The 16,705-nt window shown below is 39.6% G+C and overlaps 5 protein-coding genes and 1 pseudogene across 13 annotated transcripts; 4 read left to right on the top strand and 2 right to left on the bottom strand.

The window, feature by feature from the left end:
* Nucleotides 1-21: 21 nt before the first annotated feature.
* Nucleotides 22-2,391, bottom strand: LOC104773376 (uncharacterized). Of its 5 annotated transcripts, none has more exons than XM_019242647.2 (8): nt 2,121-2,391; nt 1,490-2,017; nt 1,128-1,373; nt 990-1,048; nt 828-902; nt 665-728; nt 381-557; nt 22-279 (listed from the first exon to the last, which is right to left on the bottom strand). In XM_019242647.2, exons 1-8 carry the CDS (start codon nt 2,169-2,171, stop codon nt 265-267), a joined length of 1,215 nt encoding a protein of 404 aa, XP_019098192.1. In that variant the 5' UTR covers nt 2,172-2,391; the 3' UTR covers nt 22-264. The 5 variants fall into 5 exon arrangements, with proteins under 5 accessions (XP_019098192.1, XP_019098189.1, XP_087343632.1 ...); XM_019242644.2 differs by having other exon boundaries at nt 828-905; nt 2,121-2,376; XM_087487506.1 differs by having other exon boundaries at nt 828-905; nt 1,128-1,370; nt 2,121-2,376.
* A 358-nt stretch (nt 2,392-2,749) lies between these two features.
* On the bottom strand, nt 2,750-6,784 carry LOC104773407 (peptidyl serine alpha-galactosyltransferase). The gene is made up of 9 exons (XM_087488797.1): nt 6,399-6,784; nt 5,888-6,305; nt 5,595-5,765; nt 5,259-5,502; nt 4,943-5,143; nt 4,376-4,851; nt 4,112-4,276; nt 3,771-4,014; nt 2,750-3,676 (listed from the first exon to the last, which is right to left on the bottom strand). Exons 2-9 carry the CDS (start codon nt 6,211-6,213, stop codon nt 3,059-3,061), a joined length of 2,445 nt encoding a protein of 814 aa, XP_087344923.1. The 5' UTR covers nt 6,214-6,305; nt 6,399-6,784; the 3' UTR covers nt 2,750-3,058.
* Nucleotides 6,785-7,198: 414 nt separating this feature from the next.
* Nucleotides 7,199-7,701, top strand: LOC147926160 (uncharacterized). The gene has a single exon (XM_087488798.1). It carries the CDS (start codon nt 7,333-7,335, stop codon nt 7,606-7,608), a length of 276 nt encoding a protein of 91 aa, XP_087344924.1. The 5' UTR covers nt 7,199-7,332; the 3' UTR covers nt 7,609-7,701.
* A 1,119-nt stretch (nt 7,702-8,820) lies between these two features.
* LOC147926159 (putative F-box protein At1g70970 pseudogene) lies at nt 8,821-10,908 on the top strand (annotated as a pseudogene). The gene has a single exon (XR_015582840.1). The product of XR_015582840.1 is annotated as a putative F-box protein At1g70970 pseudogene (transcript).
* Nucleotides 10,909-11,265: 357 nt separating this feature from the next.
* On the top strand, nt 11,266-12,359 carry LOC147926158 (uncharacterized). Of its 4 annotated transcripts, none has more exons than XM_087488794.1 (2): nt 11,266-11,542; nt 11,752-12,359. In XM_087488794.1, the coding sequence occupies exon 2, from the start codon at nt 11,759-11,761 to the stop codon at nt 12,152-12,154; it is 396 nt and encodes a 131-aa protein (XP_087344920.1). In that variant the 5' UTR covers nt 11,266-11,542; nt 11,752-11,758; the 3' UTR covers nt 12,155-12,359. The 4 variants fall into 4 exon arrangements, with proteins under 4 accessions (XP_087344920.1, XP_087344918.1, XP_087344919.1 ...); XM_087488792.1 differs by having other exon boundaries at nt 11,350-11,542; nt 11,747-12,359; XM_087488793.1 differs by having other exon boundaries at nt 11,506-11,646; nt 11,747-12,359.
* A 731-nt stretch (nt 12,360-13,090) lies between these two features.
* LOC147926157 (uncharacterized) lies at nt 13,091-16,588 on the top strand. Its single transcript, XM_087488790.1, has one exon. The coding sequence runs from the start codon at nt 14,351-14,353 to the stop codon at nt 16,352-16,354; it is 2,004 nt and encodes a 667-aa protein (XP_087344916.1). The 5' UTR covers nt 13,091-14,350; the 3' UTR covers nt 16,355-16,588.
* Nucleotides 16,589-16,705: the final 117 nt, after the last annotated feature.

Genomic DNA, 16,705 nt, shown 5'->3' with positions numbered 1-16,705 from the left:
GTGGCTCTATTTCTTCTAATCTTTTACACAAACCTGTGTATATAACAAGGACGTTTACAAAATATATTTTAATACAAGAGATGCAATGTCATCAAACTCAATATTTCTTCTTCTTGGAATACAAAAACCAAACATGTTAAACGATTCCCAACAAACTCATCCTAGGCTAACGGGCTAAGTCGTTGGCGCAATATACAAATCATATGTCTCTTTGAAAGATAATGGTGGGAATTGCTTGAACACCTCTCTCTCTCTCTCTCTATGCTACTGTAAGAGAGCCTACCAAAAGACACGCATACACCACACAGATCTCTCAGACACAGAAACAACTTAAGATACATTTGACAATTTTAGTGAAAAGTGAGAGAGAGAGAGCTTACTTTCTTAGTTTGGTCGTCCGTGCATTTAGGTCTCTGTTTGTAGAAATTTGGAAGTGGCTTGGCTTTGAAGCATAGCCTTTGCCGTAGTTTACTCCCTTCCTTCTCTACACTTCTCTCCTTCTCCGGCTTCTTGGCGTCCTGTGGCTCATCCATTGCTTTGAATTTCTCCTCTAGCTTCTGAAACACATCAACAACCTGATGGTAAGTACTAAGAAGACACACGTAGATTAGAAACCAAAAAGTATCTATAATGAATTGATCACTCAAAAGCTCCTTCTTCTTGCCTTTTTTCTTCTCTCTGCTCTCTCCTCTGTTCTTAAGCCAAACGGTGTAAAACAGCTCGGTGTCCTGCTTTTGTTTCCCCAATAACAAACAACAACAACTTGGTTAAAAAAACAAAAAACAAAAAGGGCACACATTGAACATTTTATTAGTATGATTTCTTACTCCGCAGGGAGGAAATTCCATCTTCCTCGACCAGTCTTAGCAGAAGAATCAGGAGCCATCTTCCCTCTGCACTTACTACTGTTACACCCAAGTGATTGATTACTTCTCTAACCACACGACAACAAAGGTTTTTAAGAGTTTGTTCAGAACAGTTTCGTTTACCTTGTGTGACTCGATAAAGGTGTGCACAAAGAATCCTCGACAATTCCCTTTGCAGACGCCTACAATTTACAAGAGCCACTATAAGCAATTTGTTGAGTGGAAAACACTATTATTATAAAAGAAAAAGATTGGAGTCACCTTGTCTGATGGTGTCCGGAGAGGAGTTTTGCAGTCTTTGGTTGGTTTAGAAGAAGCTCTTGACCCGTCAATCTTCCTTATGATGGACACTAATCTATTGAACTCTTTAGCAGGTGTGAAATTGTAAGAAGAGCTGCTGCTCTTGTTGCTAGGCTTTTTACTTGGAGTCCTCTCGGATGAACTCTTGTACTTAGAGACTCTTGGTTTGGTACTGCTGCTCTTTGGTTGTGAATCTTTGGATTTCTTCTGCAAAAGACGGTTACAGATCAAGAACAAAAGAAGCCAGACCCAGAGAGAAAGAAAGAAAGAAAGAAAGAAAGAAAGAAAACTCTTAATCATCATCATTAGTAATAATCAGATACCTTAAGAAGTATAGGCTTCTTCTCCTCCTCTGCTTGTGTAGAAACTTTGCCGCCACCATTGATCTCTGACTCAGGCATCCCACAGTTCTCTTTCTCGTCAGATGATTGTCTAATACCAAATCCGCAGCCGCCTTGTTTCTCTGTAACTGATTTCATTTGAGCAGTAGCAGCATCTAAAGATCCTCTTGGAAGCTCAAGATCCGGTTTCGGGACCAGCCGATCTTTCTTTCCAACAACACAATCTGCTTGTTGAGCTGCTGGGAGCTTATCTGGTTGGGATTGCTGTTGAAGCAAGAGGGCTTCTTCAGCAGCAGCTTTCCTAGCAGCAGCGAGTTTCTTGTAGTGAGCTTCAAAGAAAGCTTTCTTCTGAGCAACAGAGCCTGGCTTAGAGTACCTCTCGGCCTCGGCGACATAAGGGTTCTGGGAGGTGGAGAAAGCAGACCATTTCTCCCAGTCAAGTTTATCGGACATGAATCTCCCGAAGGACACAGACTGTCCTAAAGAAGTAACAAGAGAGTCTCCTCCTCCCTAAAAGACAGACACACGAGAGGAAACAAGAGAGATGAGAGCGTTTATTTACATATTATGTTATAGAAGGAGTTTTGGAAAAGAGAAAGCATTGGTAACGAACCTCAGGAGCTGCATATGAGAATGGCTGCATGAGACAAGCAGTTTCTCCCATTCTTTTTGGAACTACAACAACAATATATCTTTGTTTTTTTTTACAGATTGATAGAGAGAGTCAAGTGTTTTTTTTTTTACAGAGATCCTTAAATCTGTTATTAAAAAAGAAAGTTGGGTTTTTTTTTTTTGTTGTCCGTTGTAAGAAAAGAAAAAGAGAGAAGCTTTTTAGTGTTTAAAATTTGAATTCAAAAAAATTGGGCAATGGGGGCATCTTCTATGGGTGGGTTTCTTCTTCTCTGTCTGTTTCTTCGGGTGATAGAATAATACTTTACGCTTTTTTTTAATAATTTTTTTACTATTATTTAAAGTAAAAGTATTGCCCACAGGAGAGAGAGAGGGAGGGAGGGAGGAAATGGTCCTCGGTTTTATTAGAAGTCCGTCAACTCGTTTACACCCGCTCGATATTACTCCCTCCGTTTCAAAATATAGGATGTTTTAAGCAAAGCACGCAGATTAAGAAGTCTTTACTTTTAAAAGTTCAACCAATCAGAAACAATACTGCATAATATAAAATACTAAACTAATCTAAAAGTTGCATTGAAATCTGAAAACATCCTATATTATGAAACAACAAACTTCTCCAAAACATCTTATATTTTGAAACGGAGGGAGTATTATACTGTAGATTTTTGGTTCCTTGTTGGGCGCTTTTGCATAACAGAATTCAGAAGTATTAAGAAAAAAGAAAAAACACAAATCGCCCTGAAAAGAGTACAAAATAAACCTATATGACTGACTTTGGGTGGGAAAATCCAAAGAGTAAAATGTCTCACCTTTTTCTTTATATCTTTGGTTTAAGTTGTATCTACACAATGCTCTCTCATATTCTAAAACAGAAACGGCCCTCCACTCTCTTGAATCAAGTAAGCCCTTCCTCTTTCTCGATCATTTTGTGTCCAAGAAACCCGTGTTCGAGTACGATGTTCGTCTCTTGTTTCTGTACCCTTTCCCTCTTGTTGTTCCTCTAACTTTACGAGTAGAGAACACCAATAGCATCACTACTAGGAACCCTACACCAGAGATCAACCACAGAGCTATCACCCATAACTTCAACGTGCTGAATCTCCCTTCAGACTCTGACGACCCTGTTGTTTCTGATTCTTTCGTATCATCGCTTCCTTGGGACTGTTTCGTTTCAACTTTACCAACTTTCCTCGAAACCGATATCTTCTCGGTCGATTCAGATCCAGGTTCAGGGCAGTTTCTTCTCTTGTGATGCAGAAACAGAGCTTCGTTTAGCTTCTGTCCACATTCAATGCTGAGAAGGTCTCTTTGCCGCAGATCATTGTCTGTTTCATGGACTGCCGAAAGGCTAGGCGGGTCTGGAAACTTTGCCCAGCATTTGTTGATCAAATCAGTGTTCCTCCAATTCGCCTTGTCGAAGCTCCAATTTCCAACTTTGAACTCAAGACCGTAATGGAAAACTCGATAGTCAGCACCAGGTTCAGGAATATAACCAGGATATATCAATATGTCTTTGTTTATGATATGCCGCAGATTCAGCTGCAACAAATGTTGTACTGTATAATTAGACCCTCCCTATTCGAAATCAATCATTGAGCTGAAAAATTAGAAATATTGTGATAAGTTTTTTTACCTCTGCAGCGCCAAACGAATAACCGTACATTTCGCTGATCCAGCCGGATTCATATATATCCCCAGTTAATTCTTTCCCATAGTGTTCTTTGTCTGCTCGAACCTCCTGTGTTTTAAGCAACCAGTACATTGCGAATTTCCGCAGATCCTCTATGTGCATCATAATGACTCCACCAACTTTATCACAAGCCTCTGGATTACGCGTGTGCAGTCTTGCAAGGTCGTTATCACATCCAATTAGATAGCTATCCCAAAAACAAAACAAAAGAGACAAAGGTTAAATGGGATTTCTGCATCATCTATAAATTGGGAAAAAAAAAAAATTGATCAAAAAAAAATTACTCGTAAGGAGTTGAAACTGGTCGGCCTCGAGCTGCCTTAAACTCCCAAGGAGTGATGGGTCCTCGGAGGATCATGTCAGCATCAAGAATTACTATGTACTCTGCATCAATGTTTGTGTGGTGAAGCCAATGGACAACCGCTGCTGGTTTGTTAATTGCCGGGTACCTGATTGTGTCAAGAACTTATCAAAATCAGACGAAGATCACATTTTAAGTTAACAAAAAAAAAAAAATACCCCGAGGTTGGTTTAACTGCTAATCGTACCAATCGCCTGTTAGAGGATGTCTGCTCATGGAAGGAACATAATGTGTCGGGGCCAAGTCATGACCTTTATAGTTTTTAAGATCTTCATCTGTGCAACTGAGAAGCCGAGTGACATTTCCGGGTTGGCCACTCTGGCGGAAACTGTGCATGAAGCCGACTGTTTGCCAATCGAAATAAGTTGTGCACTCAGTAGAAAACAGTGTGTGAATCTTTGGATAAGCTCCTTTGAATTCATCGACTGGTGGCGGCTGGTGTTGGTCCGGCAAGATATGTACACTTCCTGGTGCAAGCAGTTTAGGCTTTGTTAACTCCATGAAAGTTTTGCTCTTGAGAAAGCTCAAGTATTTGGACCACTTTGGTTTCGGACACCCATTTTCTGCGTGACGCAGTATGAGTCCCTCGTTCAATGTATTCATGCATTCCAGACTCAAAAGTAGACCTCTTCGCTTGTACGGATCAGGTTCCATCATTTTCACCTATCCAATGGAAATGAATTTTGTCGGTAATTAGCATCCAATAGAGATACATACATGAAACGGAGTTGAGAAACTTATGAAGGAAGGTTACCTCTCTTGGATATGGAGGCTCGGGAAAGAGACGGTTGCAGTCATAGACTATATTGTCTTCGTGGTGGTCAAGTTTAGTGAAAGACCAGTTCCCAATGGAAAAAGGCAAACCGTAATGCAGAAGAACAGGCTCAACACCTTCTCGTGGAACATAGCCGGGATATATCATCAAGTCGTCGTTAATCTTGTGCTTAAGCCCTGCCTGTGGACCAAAAACAACACCACACAACACAATGTTTATAACCGAAAATCAAAGGTGGTGAAGAGGGCCAGCGTCAGAGCATGAGCAAGAAGAGAATTAAGGAAGGAGAGTATACCTCAGCAGCACCGAAGGAGTAACCATACATCTCACTGATCCAACCTTTGCCGTAAACATCTCCGGTAATGTTGGTGGTCCAGTGAGCAGTATCTTGGCGAACGTCTTCAGTTTTGGAAAGCCAGAGAGGGGCCAAGACGCGGAGATCTTCGATATGCATGGCGAGAAGACCGCCAACTTTGTCACAGAGCTCAGGATGCTTTGTATGCAAACGGACAAGGATGTTATCGCAGCCAACCAAGTAGCTATTTTGAAAAGAGAAAGAGGCGTGAGCTAAAAAAAGCAAGGAAAGGCTGGCTACTGGCTACTTAGGTGAAAGAGAGAGAGATTATATTACCCGTAATGGGCAGCAAAGGGTCTGCCGAGTTCAGCACCGAGTTCCCAAGGGATGATAGGACCTCGAATGATCATGTCAGCATCAAGAATAACAACCCAGTCCACATGCTGGGCATCTTCACTGTGTTGAAGCCAGTACAGAACTCCTACTGGTTTGTTAATTGCTGGGTACCTTTTTTTTTGTGACCCCAAAACAAAACAACAAAAAAAAAAAGACTTACAATGCTAAACTGACATCTCCATATCATCATCATCATCGAAATTGGGAGGGAGAGAGAATCAAAGTATACTGACCAGTCATGGGTCTTGGGATGAGTGCTCCAAGAGGGAACCTCGAAAGTGGGAGCGAGATTCATGCCTCTGTAAACTTTCTTCTGGTCGTCGGTACAGCTCAATAACCGGGTAATAGGACCGGGTTGTCGGGATTTATGGAAGCTGTGCATCAAACCAACGGTCTGCCAATCGAAGTAGTTCTGGCACTCCACGGAGAAGAGCGTGTGGATCCGATACGGTGCCCTTTGACCCCATTCATCAACATCATCAGCCAAACACCCACTTACCAGCACCACCGCCGCAGCCACAATCATCATATCCCACCACCACCACCGCCGCATCTCCATCGCCGATTTCCGATTTCCGATTATTTTCAAAACACCCCACCCCCTTTTCTTTAACTACTATAATTGCATATTATTTTTCTCTCTTCTTTGATCTAAGTAAGTAAGAAAGGGGGCAAAAAAAAAAAAAAAAAAAGTCAATGCATGGATGATGATAGATCCATGCCGATGCGATGCGTTGTTGTTACCTTCTTCTTCTTCTTTCTATTAAAAACCCGATGCGATTAGGTAGTGGCGACCACGAAGCCCCCCCCCCCCCCCCCCCCAACTGCAACTTGTAAATTATTGTAATTTTTTAAAAAATTTGAAAAAATGGTTTGGGAGGGGAATTGAATAAATTAAAAATAATCAAAGAAGAAGAAGATTCTATGAATTTTTCCCTGTCTGAATCGCCCAACTTTGAAGGCTGCCATGGAGTCCGGCTACACACGTGTTTAGTCGTCTCTCTACTTCCCCTTTTTTTTTTTTTTTTTTTTTTTTTAAAAAAACATACATTAGTTACATATACACCTCCAAAACTCGGCGAGTTTGCCAGCGAGCGTTATCAAATTTAGTATTTATTTATTATTCTCTCATCTCACCCATTTACTGATCACTTCTTTAAGTACATACAATTTGCCAATTACAAAAAAAAAAAAAAATACAATAAAAAAAATAAGAAATACTAGTAATTGATTAGTCTATTTCTATTACAAGACCTCCTCAACAACAACAACATTATAACAACAACAAAACAAAAACAAAAAAGAGCTACTCAACTTGATTAGTCTGTATAATCTTATACTAGTATTAGAGACAAGTCAATGATCGATACCTTTATTAGCATTTTTACACAATAGTTGATCCATATTTTTATATTTTAAAGTAATTAGGGATCACTTGGTCTTTTTTTTGAATATTTACGGTGTCATTCAAATTGTAGGAGAACAAGTCATGTTACTTTTTAAGTATTATTATAGTATGGTTTAGCCACTACCGTACCATATTCTGATATTCACATATCTCTCTCTCTGCTGCCCCCGGCCCCGGCCCACACGACACGAAATTAGATTATAGACTCATTCTCCCTCCCCGTCGACACTTCAAGTGTATATATAAGTACTATATTCCCTTTGCGATGAGATGATCCGATATCAAATATTGCAAGCAATGAGATCTTTCAGCTTAGTCATATGTGTTCTCGTCTTGGCAATGCTCATTATGTTGGCCGAATCCTCCTACGGTGGTGGAAGCAAACGCTCTCCTCCTCCTCCTCCTCCTCCTCCAATGGCTCCTTCTCCATCACCAACAACTGCTCACTTTGGTGACCCCAAGACGCCTCCACCACCTCCAAACGCCGCCACTTGCCCGCAGTTAATCACCTCTACGTTCATTACTCTCTTGGCTTTCGTCCTCTGATATATATTTCCTTGTCTTTTGGTTGTACGTACGTGTGTGCTGATCTCAAACAGCTAACCTATATGAATCAATAATAACTGACACTTCAATCAATATTCCCCATTTATTGTCCTTTTTATATATATATATATATACATTAATTTGGTTTGGTGTGATGGAAAGTGCAAAGTACGTCTCCCTATTTCGGATTGTCTCTTTTATTCACAGCTGTTATTACAGAAACATTCATCGATCGGTTTTGTTCACCAAAATTGACACGTCACCAAATATTTTTATAATTGATCTCAAGGTAGAGAAGATTGGACGACCGCATCATGAGTCTGTTTTGTTCGTCGCTGCAGTACTCTCGATCGAGTCCGATGGTTCTTGCCGGATTTCACAAGTGTTGAAATCTAATGATTTATCATAGGTTTATATATCGAGTTTGGTTGAATCGTGTGTATATTAATACATGTGTCGTTACTAATGATATATCATACTTGAGTCTGAATATATAACATTACTTCATTTTTATTTCTAACTTTTAATCCTAACATATAAACCAAAAAATCCTCAACGAGTAACCCGATATAAAATAAATAAAGAAGTATAAAAAGATTGTCAAGAGCTTTTTATGCGTATACGTGAAAACCTTTCTTTCAACAATTGTATACAAAGAATAAAAGTGAAAAGTGAAAACTTTTAAGAAGTTAAATTCTATATCTGAATTTGTTTTGTGCATTGACGACTAGATTTGTACGATGAAAGAAAACCTTCCAAGTCACGCTTGGTTTGGCTTACACCAAATCTCTCTGTTAGTCTAGTAATCATCCTTCTCAATAGATAAAACAGAATTAAAGTGAAAACCTTTAAAAAAATGTTAACTTGTTATCAATATTTTGGCGTGTGATTATTGTATTAGAATTAGAACCACATTACTACTAAAACGTGTAAGATGAAAGCAAATTTGTCACTTTTCATGCATAATATCTAGTAATCTCTATGCTAATTGGCCAATAGTTTTAGTAAGTTTTTAACGTGTGGAGATAAACATTTTTCTTTTGTTTTTCTTAGATGTAAAGCATTTCATGATATGTAAAATAAAGATGTACGCGTTTTTACGACTCAACAAGTGATCATCACCCACACTCACAAGTTAAACGTAACGTTGGTAACAAACTATGGGACTACTCTGTTATAAATACCACATATGTGTGTTTAGTCTCTCAATATCTCAAAACACAAAATATCATTACAAATACAAAGAAAGAAAAAACAAGAATGGAGAAATCCTTGCAAGTCACGCTTGGCTTGGCTTACACCAAATCTCTCTGTTAGTCTAGTAATCATCCTTCTCAATAGACAAAACAGAATTAAAGTGAAAAACTTTAGAAAAATGTTAACTTGTGATCAATATTTTGGTGTGTGATTATTGTATTGGAATTAGAACCAAATTACTACTAAAACGTGTAAGATGAAAGCAAATTTGTCACTTTTCATGCATAATATCTAGTAATCTCTATGCTAATTGGCCAATAATTTTAGTAAGTTTTTAACGTGTGGAGCTAAACATTCTACTTTCATTTTTTTTAGATGTAAAGCATTTCATGACATGTAAAATAAAGATGTACGCGTTTTTACGACTCAACAAGTAATCATCACCCACACTCACAAGTTAAACGCAACGTTGGTAACAAACTATGGGACTACTCTGTTATAAATACCACATATGTGTGTTTAGTCTCTCTATATCTCAAAACACAAAATATCATTACAAATACAAAGAAAGAAAAAACAAGAATGGAGAAAACAAATTTTGAGTCACTTACTGAAGATCATCAAATGAATATTCTGTCACGGTTGCCTCTGAAGTCCTTGGTGAAGTTCCTCCTCGTCTCGAAGAAATGGGCATCCATGATCCGCTCTAAAAAATTCAATGTTGATTACTTGAGCCTATCGATGACAAGGCCTCGAGTGATGTTCATGGTCGAACGAACTACATCACAACCACCCGAACCTACGATGTTGTGGTTTGACAATGTTTATAAAGAGCAAACAGTTTTAACCGAACCACCTTATGATGAGGTGTTGTTTCACTCTGTCTATCAAGAGGAGGAACCATTGTTGTCGTCTGGACAACAGCAGTTGCGTATTTCTCTACATTCAAGCAATGATGTTTCTCAGCCCATCCGAGGTTTGATCTGTCTTAAGTTACGAACTAAGCTTGCCATTTGCAATCCGGGTACGAAAAAGTTTCAGGCTTTACCGGAGATCCAAGCGCCTAAAGAATCCTTCATAACCAGATTTCTCGGATACGATGAAGCTACAAATGCAGTCAAGGTGTTATGTATCACGGAGTCTAGGTCATTACCCAAAACTAGGGAATATCTAGTCTTGACGGTGGAGTCCGGTCAAGAAGAATCTTGGAGATCGATCAAATGTTTATATGAACATGATCCAGTACAACTTGGTGAAGGAATATGTAAAGGAGGAGTTTTGTACTATGGAGCTTATCGACCTCAATCCGATGAAGCTCAGTCCAATAGTGACAAATTAGTGCTCATGAGCTTCAATGTGAGTTCTGAAAAGTTTGCCGTCATTAGATATCCTGATTATGATTCCGATTATACAACTTGGAGATTTGTGTTTTACAACAAGAAAATTGCCTTAGTGGATGACTTTGACTTTGACAAAGACGTGAATGATGAACCGAACTTGGACAATGAAGCTGTGAATGATGAGCTGAATGGGACTAAAGATTTTCATATAATTGTTTTGGATGAAAGTACGCAACAATGGGAGAGAACCCCCATAAAGATTCTTCATTGGGAAGAAGCTGTTGGAGAGAAGGAATTTTATTTCCAAGGTACCATTGGAGAAAACGAACTTGTTTTTGCACAAAAACGTGGCGGTCCTGACTACTGTGTGTTGTATTACAATACAGAGACAAAAAGTTTCAGAGAGTTTGAGATTCAAGGAGTGGTTGGCAATAATGAAACTGTTCGAATCTTCTTGGATCACGTTGATAGCCTTTATCTTATGTGAAGAACAAGAACTGGTCCGCTGATTAGGACCAAAGACTCGTTGGTTGTTCACTTTTTCAAAATCCTATTGTGGGTAATCTTTACGTATGCTAAATAAATAAATAAATAATTAATAATGGTGTTCCTCTAGTCATAGTACTAGTGGTCTTATTGGGATTGTTCGGTTTTCATCTCTATTGTCGTGTTGTTGACCTTTATTTATACTAAAATATTAATGTTTGTTCAGTTCAGATATTTGATATTATGTTTCTAAATAATAATTTTATTGTCGTGTTAATTTTTATTTGTGCTAAAGAATAATGTTCTTTCACAGTTTAGATATGACTTTAAGCTTGAGGGCCTCTTCAATAAAATAGAGTTAGTCAACTTTTGGGTGTGAATTTTCTCATGTATTTATGAAAAAACAAAATAATAATAAAAAATTTAAAAGAATTGGCAAGTAAGTTTGTATACGTGAAACCAAACTACACTAATAAACTTTTTTTTAAGTGAAAACCTTTAAAAAAAAAGATATGAACTTGTTGATTCATTGATTGTATTCGAAGAACCAAACTACTAAAACGTGTAAGATAGATGGAAACAGATGTGTCACTTCACTTTCATATGCCAAAGGAGCTGGCGGCAATTACGAGTTAAAGCGAGATTCAAAAGAAAAAAAAATATTTTACTCTTTGCGAATTTCTTCAACCGTAATTAATGTATGCTGCTAATCTTCACTAATAAAGTCAGAGATTAATTTATGCCTTTTTTAATTCTTTTAGAATTTGGTTTTGATTTTTGGGCCCAATACAAAAATATTTGGGCCTTAAGTGGAAAAATAGTATTGGTTTGTTGTGTGTTTGGTCTTCTCCGCTCCGCCGCTCTGAAACTCGTAGTCAGTGAAAGCTTCTTCTTCTTCATCATTAGTGGTCGTAAGTTTTCTCTCTCTCTCTCTCTCTCTCTCTCTCTCTCTCTCTCTTTCCCAAAGGGCTTTGCGGGAGTCGATTGAACATACCTAATTTTGCTCGCTGTTTTTGTAATTTTACACAAAGTTTCTGGATCAATTAGCAGCATCTAAAACCCTAATTTCTTCTGGAAAATGATTAAAAAAAAAAAAATTGATGCTTTGTATGTAGGTTAGGGGGGAAATGATGAAGCGTATTGGAATGATTAGCGGAGGAGGATCATCCAAGGACCTAATCCGGAGAACGTTCGCTGCAGCAGCTAGCAAAGCCAAGAAAGGTGGCAAAGGAGGAGGAGGAGGAGGAGCCGGCGATGCTCCTAAAGGTTCGAGCTTGAGCAAAGAGATCAAATCCACCACTGTTGTCGGCGCCAATACTCTGAAAGAAGGATCTGATCCCAAGATCTTGCCTGATTCTGATTACCCTCAATGGCTCTGGCATCTCCTCGATAAGCGCCCTGCTCTTAGTGAACTTCGTAGGAAGAACGTCGAGACTCTTCCTTATGATGATCTCAAACGTTTTGTCAAGCTCGACACTCGTGCTAAAATCAAGGAGAACAACTCCGTCAAGGCCAAGAACTGACTGACACTATTCCTCTGCTCTTGGGTAAGATCACGTGTTTCTTCACTCTCTGCTCTGTCCTTAGTTTGTTGAACTATGCTTTTGCTAATAAGTAAAATTCATTCAGTTAGATTACATTTGGGAAAGAGTATGATGATGTTCTTTTTTTGTAAGTTCTCAGACTCTTTATTTATTAGAGAGTATATCCAAAAGATTGCTTCTTCTTCTTCTCTGCCTTTGAATGTGGAGCCTTTAATTAACAAATTGGGCTTCTTATATATAAGTACATTGTTTCTGTTTAAGTTACATTTTTAGAGCCAGGTAGCATGATGCTCTTGTAAGTTGTTGATCCTTTTGGACTCTTTGTATTAGTAAATCCAAGTAACTGCTGCATCTGTCTTTGGCTCTTGTTTAACCGAGTGATAAGTGTAGCTAGCACAAATCCTTCTCCGGGTAAAAGGAGGAGATGATTAGGTCGGTTCTTAAAGATATTGCGGGTGTACCTGATCCATTTAACAATCAGATTCACTGTAGTTAGCATTACATGGGACCTAGCTCACTTACTGATATTGCATCACTACTCGCTAGGTGGATACCAACTCTTGTTGTCTACCTCTTGTGGGGTTTATAATACCTTCAAAAGAACATAAAGGTAAAGCAGAGTCTTGCAATTTGCATCATTATCTCCCTTTTGTTCTTCCATTATTGCTCTTCTTTGCTTTGATTTGCTCAGTGACAATTTCATATTGGTTTGCTGTCAACTTACTTATTGGTGTTATAAACACAACTAGACCCAAACCATCCTCTGTCTGTCTTTAACATATATGAATGAATGAATGGTTGGGTGGGTAAGTTTCAATTTGAACTGTTTAAATTAAGATCTAAGTTATGTATTCCTTTCGATGATGATATTCTGCTACTTATAAGTCCTTCCTTTATGGCTCTATACATATCCCATATGCCCATGAAAGTTTAAAGAGTTTAGAAAAGGAGACACCTCTCCATTCATCATCACATGCTTTTATATGGGTATAACAAAAAAATAAAGCTAACTTTTTCTCTCATCACATGCCTATTTTCCTCTTTTGGCACCTTAACCATATCTTGTTTTTATTTCTGCATGTTTTACATTTCTTTTCTTAAATAGTATGTATATACTAGCTTAATCTTTTTTATATATGCTTACAATGACATAATTATGAAATACAAGATCATGATTTCTAAAGACCACGAGGGGAGGGGGAGAAAAAGAATCAAAAAAATTTTTTAAACCGCTGGCTGATTCAGAATTTGTCCTTAATAGCGTCGTTAATACTACACTATAATAATATATAATGAGAGCATTGATTGGGTTGGGCGTGGTTGGCCACCTCGTAATCGTATCACACATTAAATATTTTGTTACGTTGGCTTATACTAAAAGCAGCTAGCTACCCTTATCTGTTGTTTAATAACTAGTAACTAGTACTAATCTTACCCACAATCCATACTTATCACATCATTACATATAATGTCTTAGCTTATACTTACATGCGTAACGAAAGTCTTAACGGATACAATAATAACAAGTCTAATACCCTCGGATCCTGAAATAAAATTGAGGGTATGAAACGTTAAAATTCTCGGATATCAAATAAAAGATTCTGATGATTCGAGAGACATGCTTTGGATTAATCCAATTCGATTATATTACCTCATGAGAAAAAAAAGTAGTGGAGCTTTTGATACCATTGTAAAAAGAGAACTCGCGGGGGCTTTGATTAAAAAAGGTCTCCTTTTTAGTTTTTTTTTTTTAATTTGTGGTTCCATGTGTCACCATCATCATTACAATCAGTCCTTTTCCACTTTATAGAATTAGGCCTTTCTCACACCACACGACTCTTTTCTTCCACATTCTCTTTTATTTATAGATATCAATCTTTTGATTACGCGTTAAACATCCAATAATTTCTTGAAATTTGGTAATAAAGATAGCAGATATTTTGTAGGTTCGGTTACAAATCAAATTGGGGAGTTTCTTTTTTATTTATATAGTACTTAAGTAGTAGTAGACAAACCAGATACTCTTCTGCTTAATGTTACGAAGACGATCATTTTATTTTCTCCAAATTGTATTCTTTGTTAGGTAATAAGAGTAAAATATAAGTTTCCACAGATATTCTCCGGTGACCACCAAGTATATCAAGTTTAATATTTCTTCTACCTCTGCAACTCTTTATGCCTCCGACCTACTTCCCTCTCCGGTGGGAGAGCACCGGCGATCAGTGGTGGTACGCTACTCCCATTGATTACGCTGCCGCCAATTGCCAGTACGATCTTGTCCGCGAGCTTCTCCGCATCGACTCCAACAACCTCATGAAGCTCACTTCCCTCCGTCGTATTCGCCGCCTCGAGACCGTCTGGGACGACAACTCTCTCTTCCACGACGTCTCCTCCTGCCGATCCCGCGTCGCCAAAAAGCTCCTCTCCGCCTGCGACGAGGGCGGCTCGAGATCCAAGAGCAACACTCTTATCCGCTCTGGGTACGGTGGCTGGCTGATGTACACCGCAGCCTCCGCCGGAGATCTTTCCTTTGTTCGCGATCTCCTCGACAGGAACCCTCTTCTCGTGTTCGGCGAAGGAGAGTACGGCGTCACTGACATACTCTACGCAGCTGCCAGAAGCAAGAACGACCACGTTTTCCGCCTCATCTATGATTTCGCCGTTGCTCCGAGGTTCGGTTTCGACCAGCAAAGTGCCGGTGATATCCCGGCTGCTTACAAATGGGAGATGAAGAACAGAGCGGTTCACTCTGCTTCCAGAGGTGGCAATTTGAACCTTCTCAAAGAACTTGTCAGTGATTGCTCTGTTGAAGATGTCTTGGCCTTCCGTGACAAGCAAGGCTCCACTATCCTCCACGCTGCTGCCGCCAAAGGTAATACTCAGGTGGTTAAAGAGCTTGTGGCTTTATACGGTTTGGTCGAAGCTGTGGACAACCAAGGGAACACGGCTTTGCACGTGGCAGCCTACCGTGGCCACGCTGATCTTGTTGACGCTCTCATCTCTGCCTCTCCGTCTTTGATACACGTTAGAAACAACGCCGGAGACACTTTCCTCCACGCTGGAATCTCCGGTTTCCAGGCTCCGGCGTTCGAGAGGCTTGACAAGCACACGGAGCTCATGAACCGTCTGATCACATCCGCTGCCTCCAAATCTCCTCCAGGTGATTTTGTGAATTATAGGAACAACGAGGGACGCACGGCTCTTCACTTGGCCATCTCTGGGAATGTTCCTCTGGAGTTCGTTGAGATGCTCATGTCTGTGAAATCGATTGATATTAACATACGTGACAACGCTGGTATGACTCCCCTTGATCTCATCAGGCAGAAGCCGCTATCTCCTACCTCAGATCTCTTGTTCCGACGGCTGGTATCAGCCGGAGGGATGTTCAGTTCTCGTGATCAAAGCATCACAAGTGTGGTCGCAACTCACTTGAAGGACAGAGGAAACTTTTACAGCCCAGGAGCTCGTTTCAAGACGTCGGACGCTGACATGTTCCTAAGCACCCGACTAACTGATGTTGCGCCAGATAAGACTGCTGTTGCTAGACACGTGAGGTCCAGCTCCTGTTCCATTGAGATTGGTCAGCTAGACGTGATGGATGAGAATCATCATTTCAAGAAATGCAGAAACGCGTCTGTTAACTCTGCAACGGAGAGATTGAAGAGCGTTTTCCACTGGCCGCGAGCCAAGAAGCAACCAGGCCATTCCAAGAACGATTCTGAGATAAGCATCGCTTCGACAGTTGTGGAGGCGCAAGAAACTCCGGTCCCTCTCCGACAGAGATTCTCAAAAAGCAGCAGCAGTGGCTCGCTTGCTCTGCCTAATAATAACAATAAAAGAACGTTATCGGTAAGAAGTAACCAGTCGAGTCCAAGAGCCAAGAAGAAGCGGATTGGTACAGTGCGGTCTCGTTCTAGTTCATTCTCGAAAATATCCATCCACTCGTCTTCGACGTCATCAACTTCGAGCATGGTTGATCTTAAACAGAAGGGAGTGATGATGGATGCGACTAGCATAGCCGGACCGTCGTCTGGCTTGAACAGGCCTGCGGTTACGGAGCAAGGGAAAAGTAAGCTAAACGAGAAGAAGGGTTCGTTGAGGAGGAGATTGAAGAGCCATTACTTTTGCTTTGGTGCTTCAGCTTTGTCAGTGAAAACGCCCACTACGGTCTTGGTATAACCCCCCAGGTTATTGGGTGAACCCTGTAGAGCAAAACAGAGGAGTGACAAGTGAGAGAACCGAAAGAAATAGGTTTGGTTTGGTTTCTGTTTAGTTTCCCTTCATTCTAATTCTCAGTAATTCTAATGTAGTAAGTAGTTAAATGGACCGAGTCGTGAAGTTAAACTACCCGCCGTTTTCGTTTCTACTTTCTAGTACTAATAATAATATCAGAGAGCTGATTATGTGCCGTTATAGTGATTGATGTTAATTAGAAGAACTAATTTAAAGTCTTTTTAAAAAAAAAAAAAAAAAAAATTATATCCTCTAAAACATGAGAAACTAGAATTAGGTTATTAATAAACACATTTT

This window comes from Camelina sativa, chromosome 15 (assembly GCF_030686135.1).
Source record: "Camelina sativa cultivar CO46 ecotype springtype chromosome 15, ASM3068613v1".
In the NCBI taxonomy this organism is placed as follows: Eukaryota; Viridiplantae; Streptophyta; class Magnoliopsida; order Brassicales; family Brassicaceae; genus Camelina; species Camelina sativa.
This window is presented reverse-complemented; position numbering and strand designations above follow the sequence as displayed.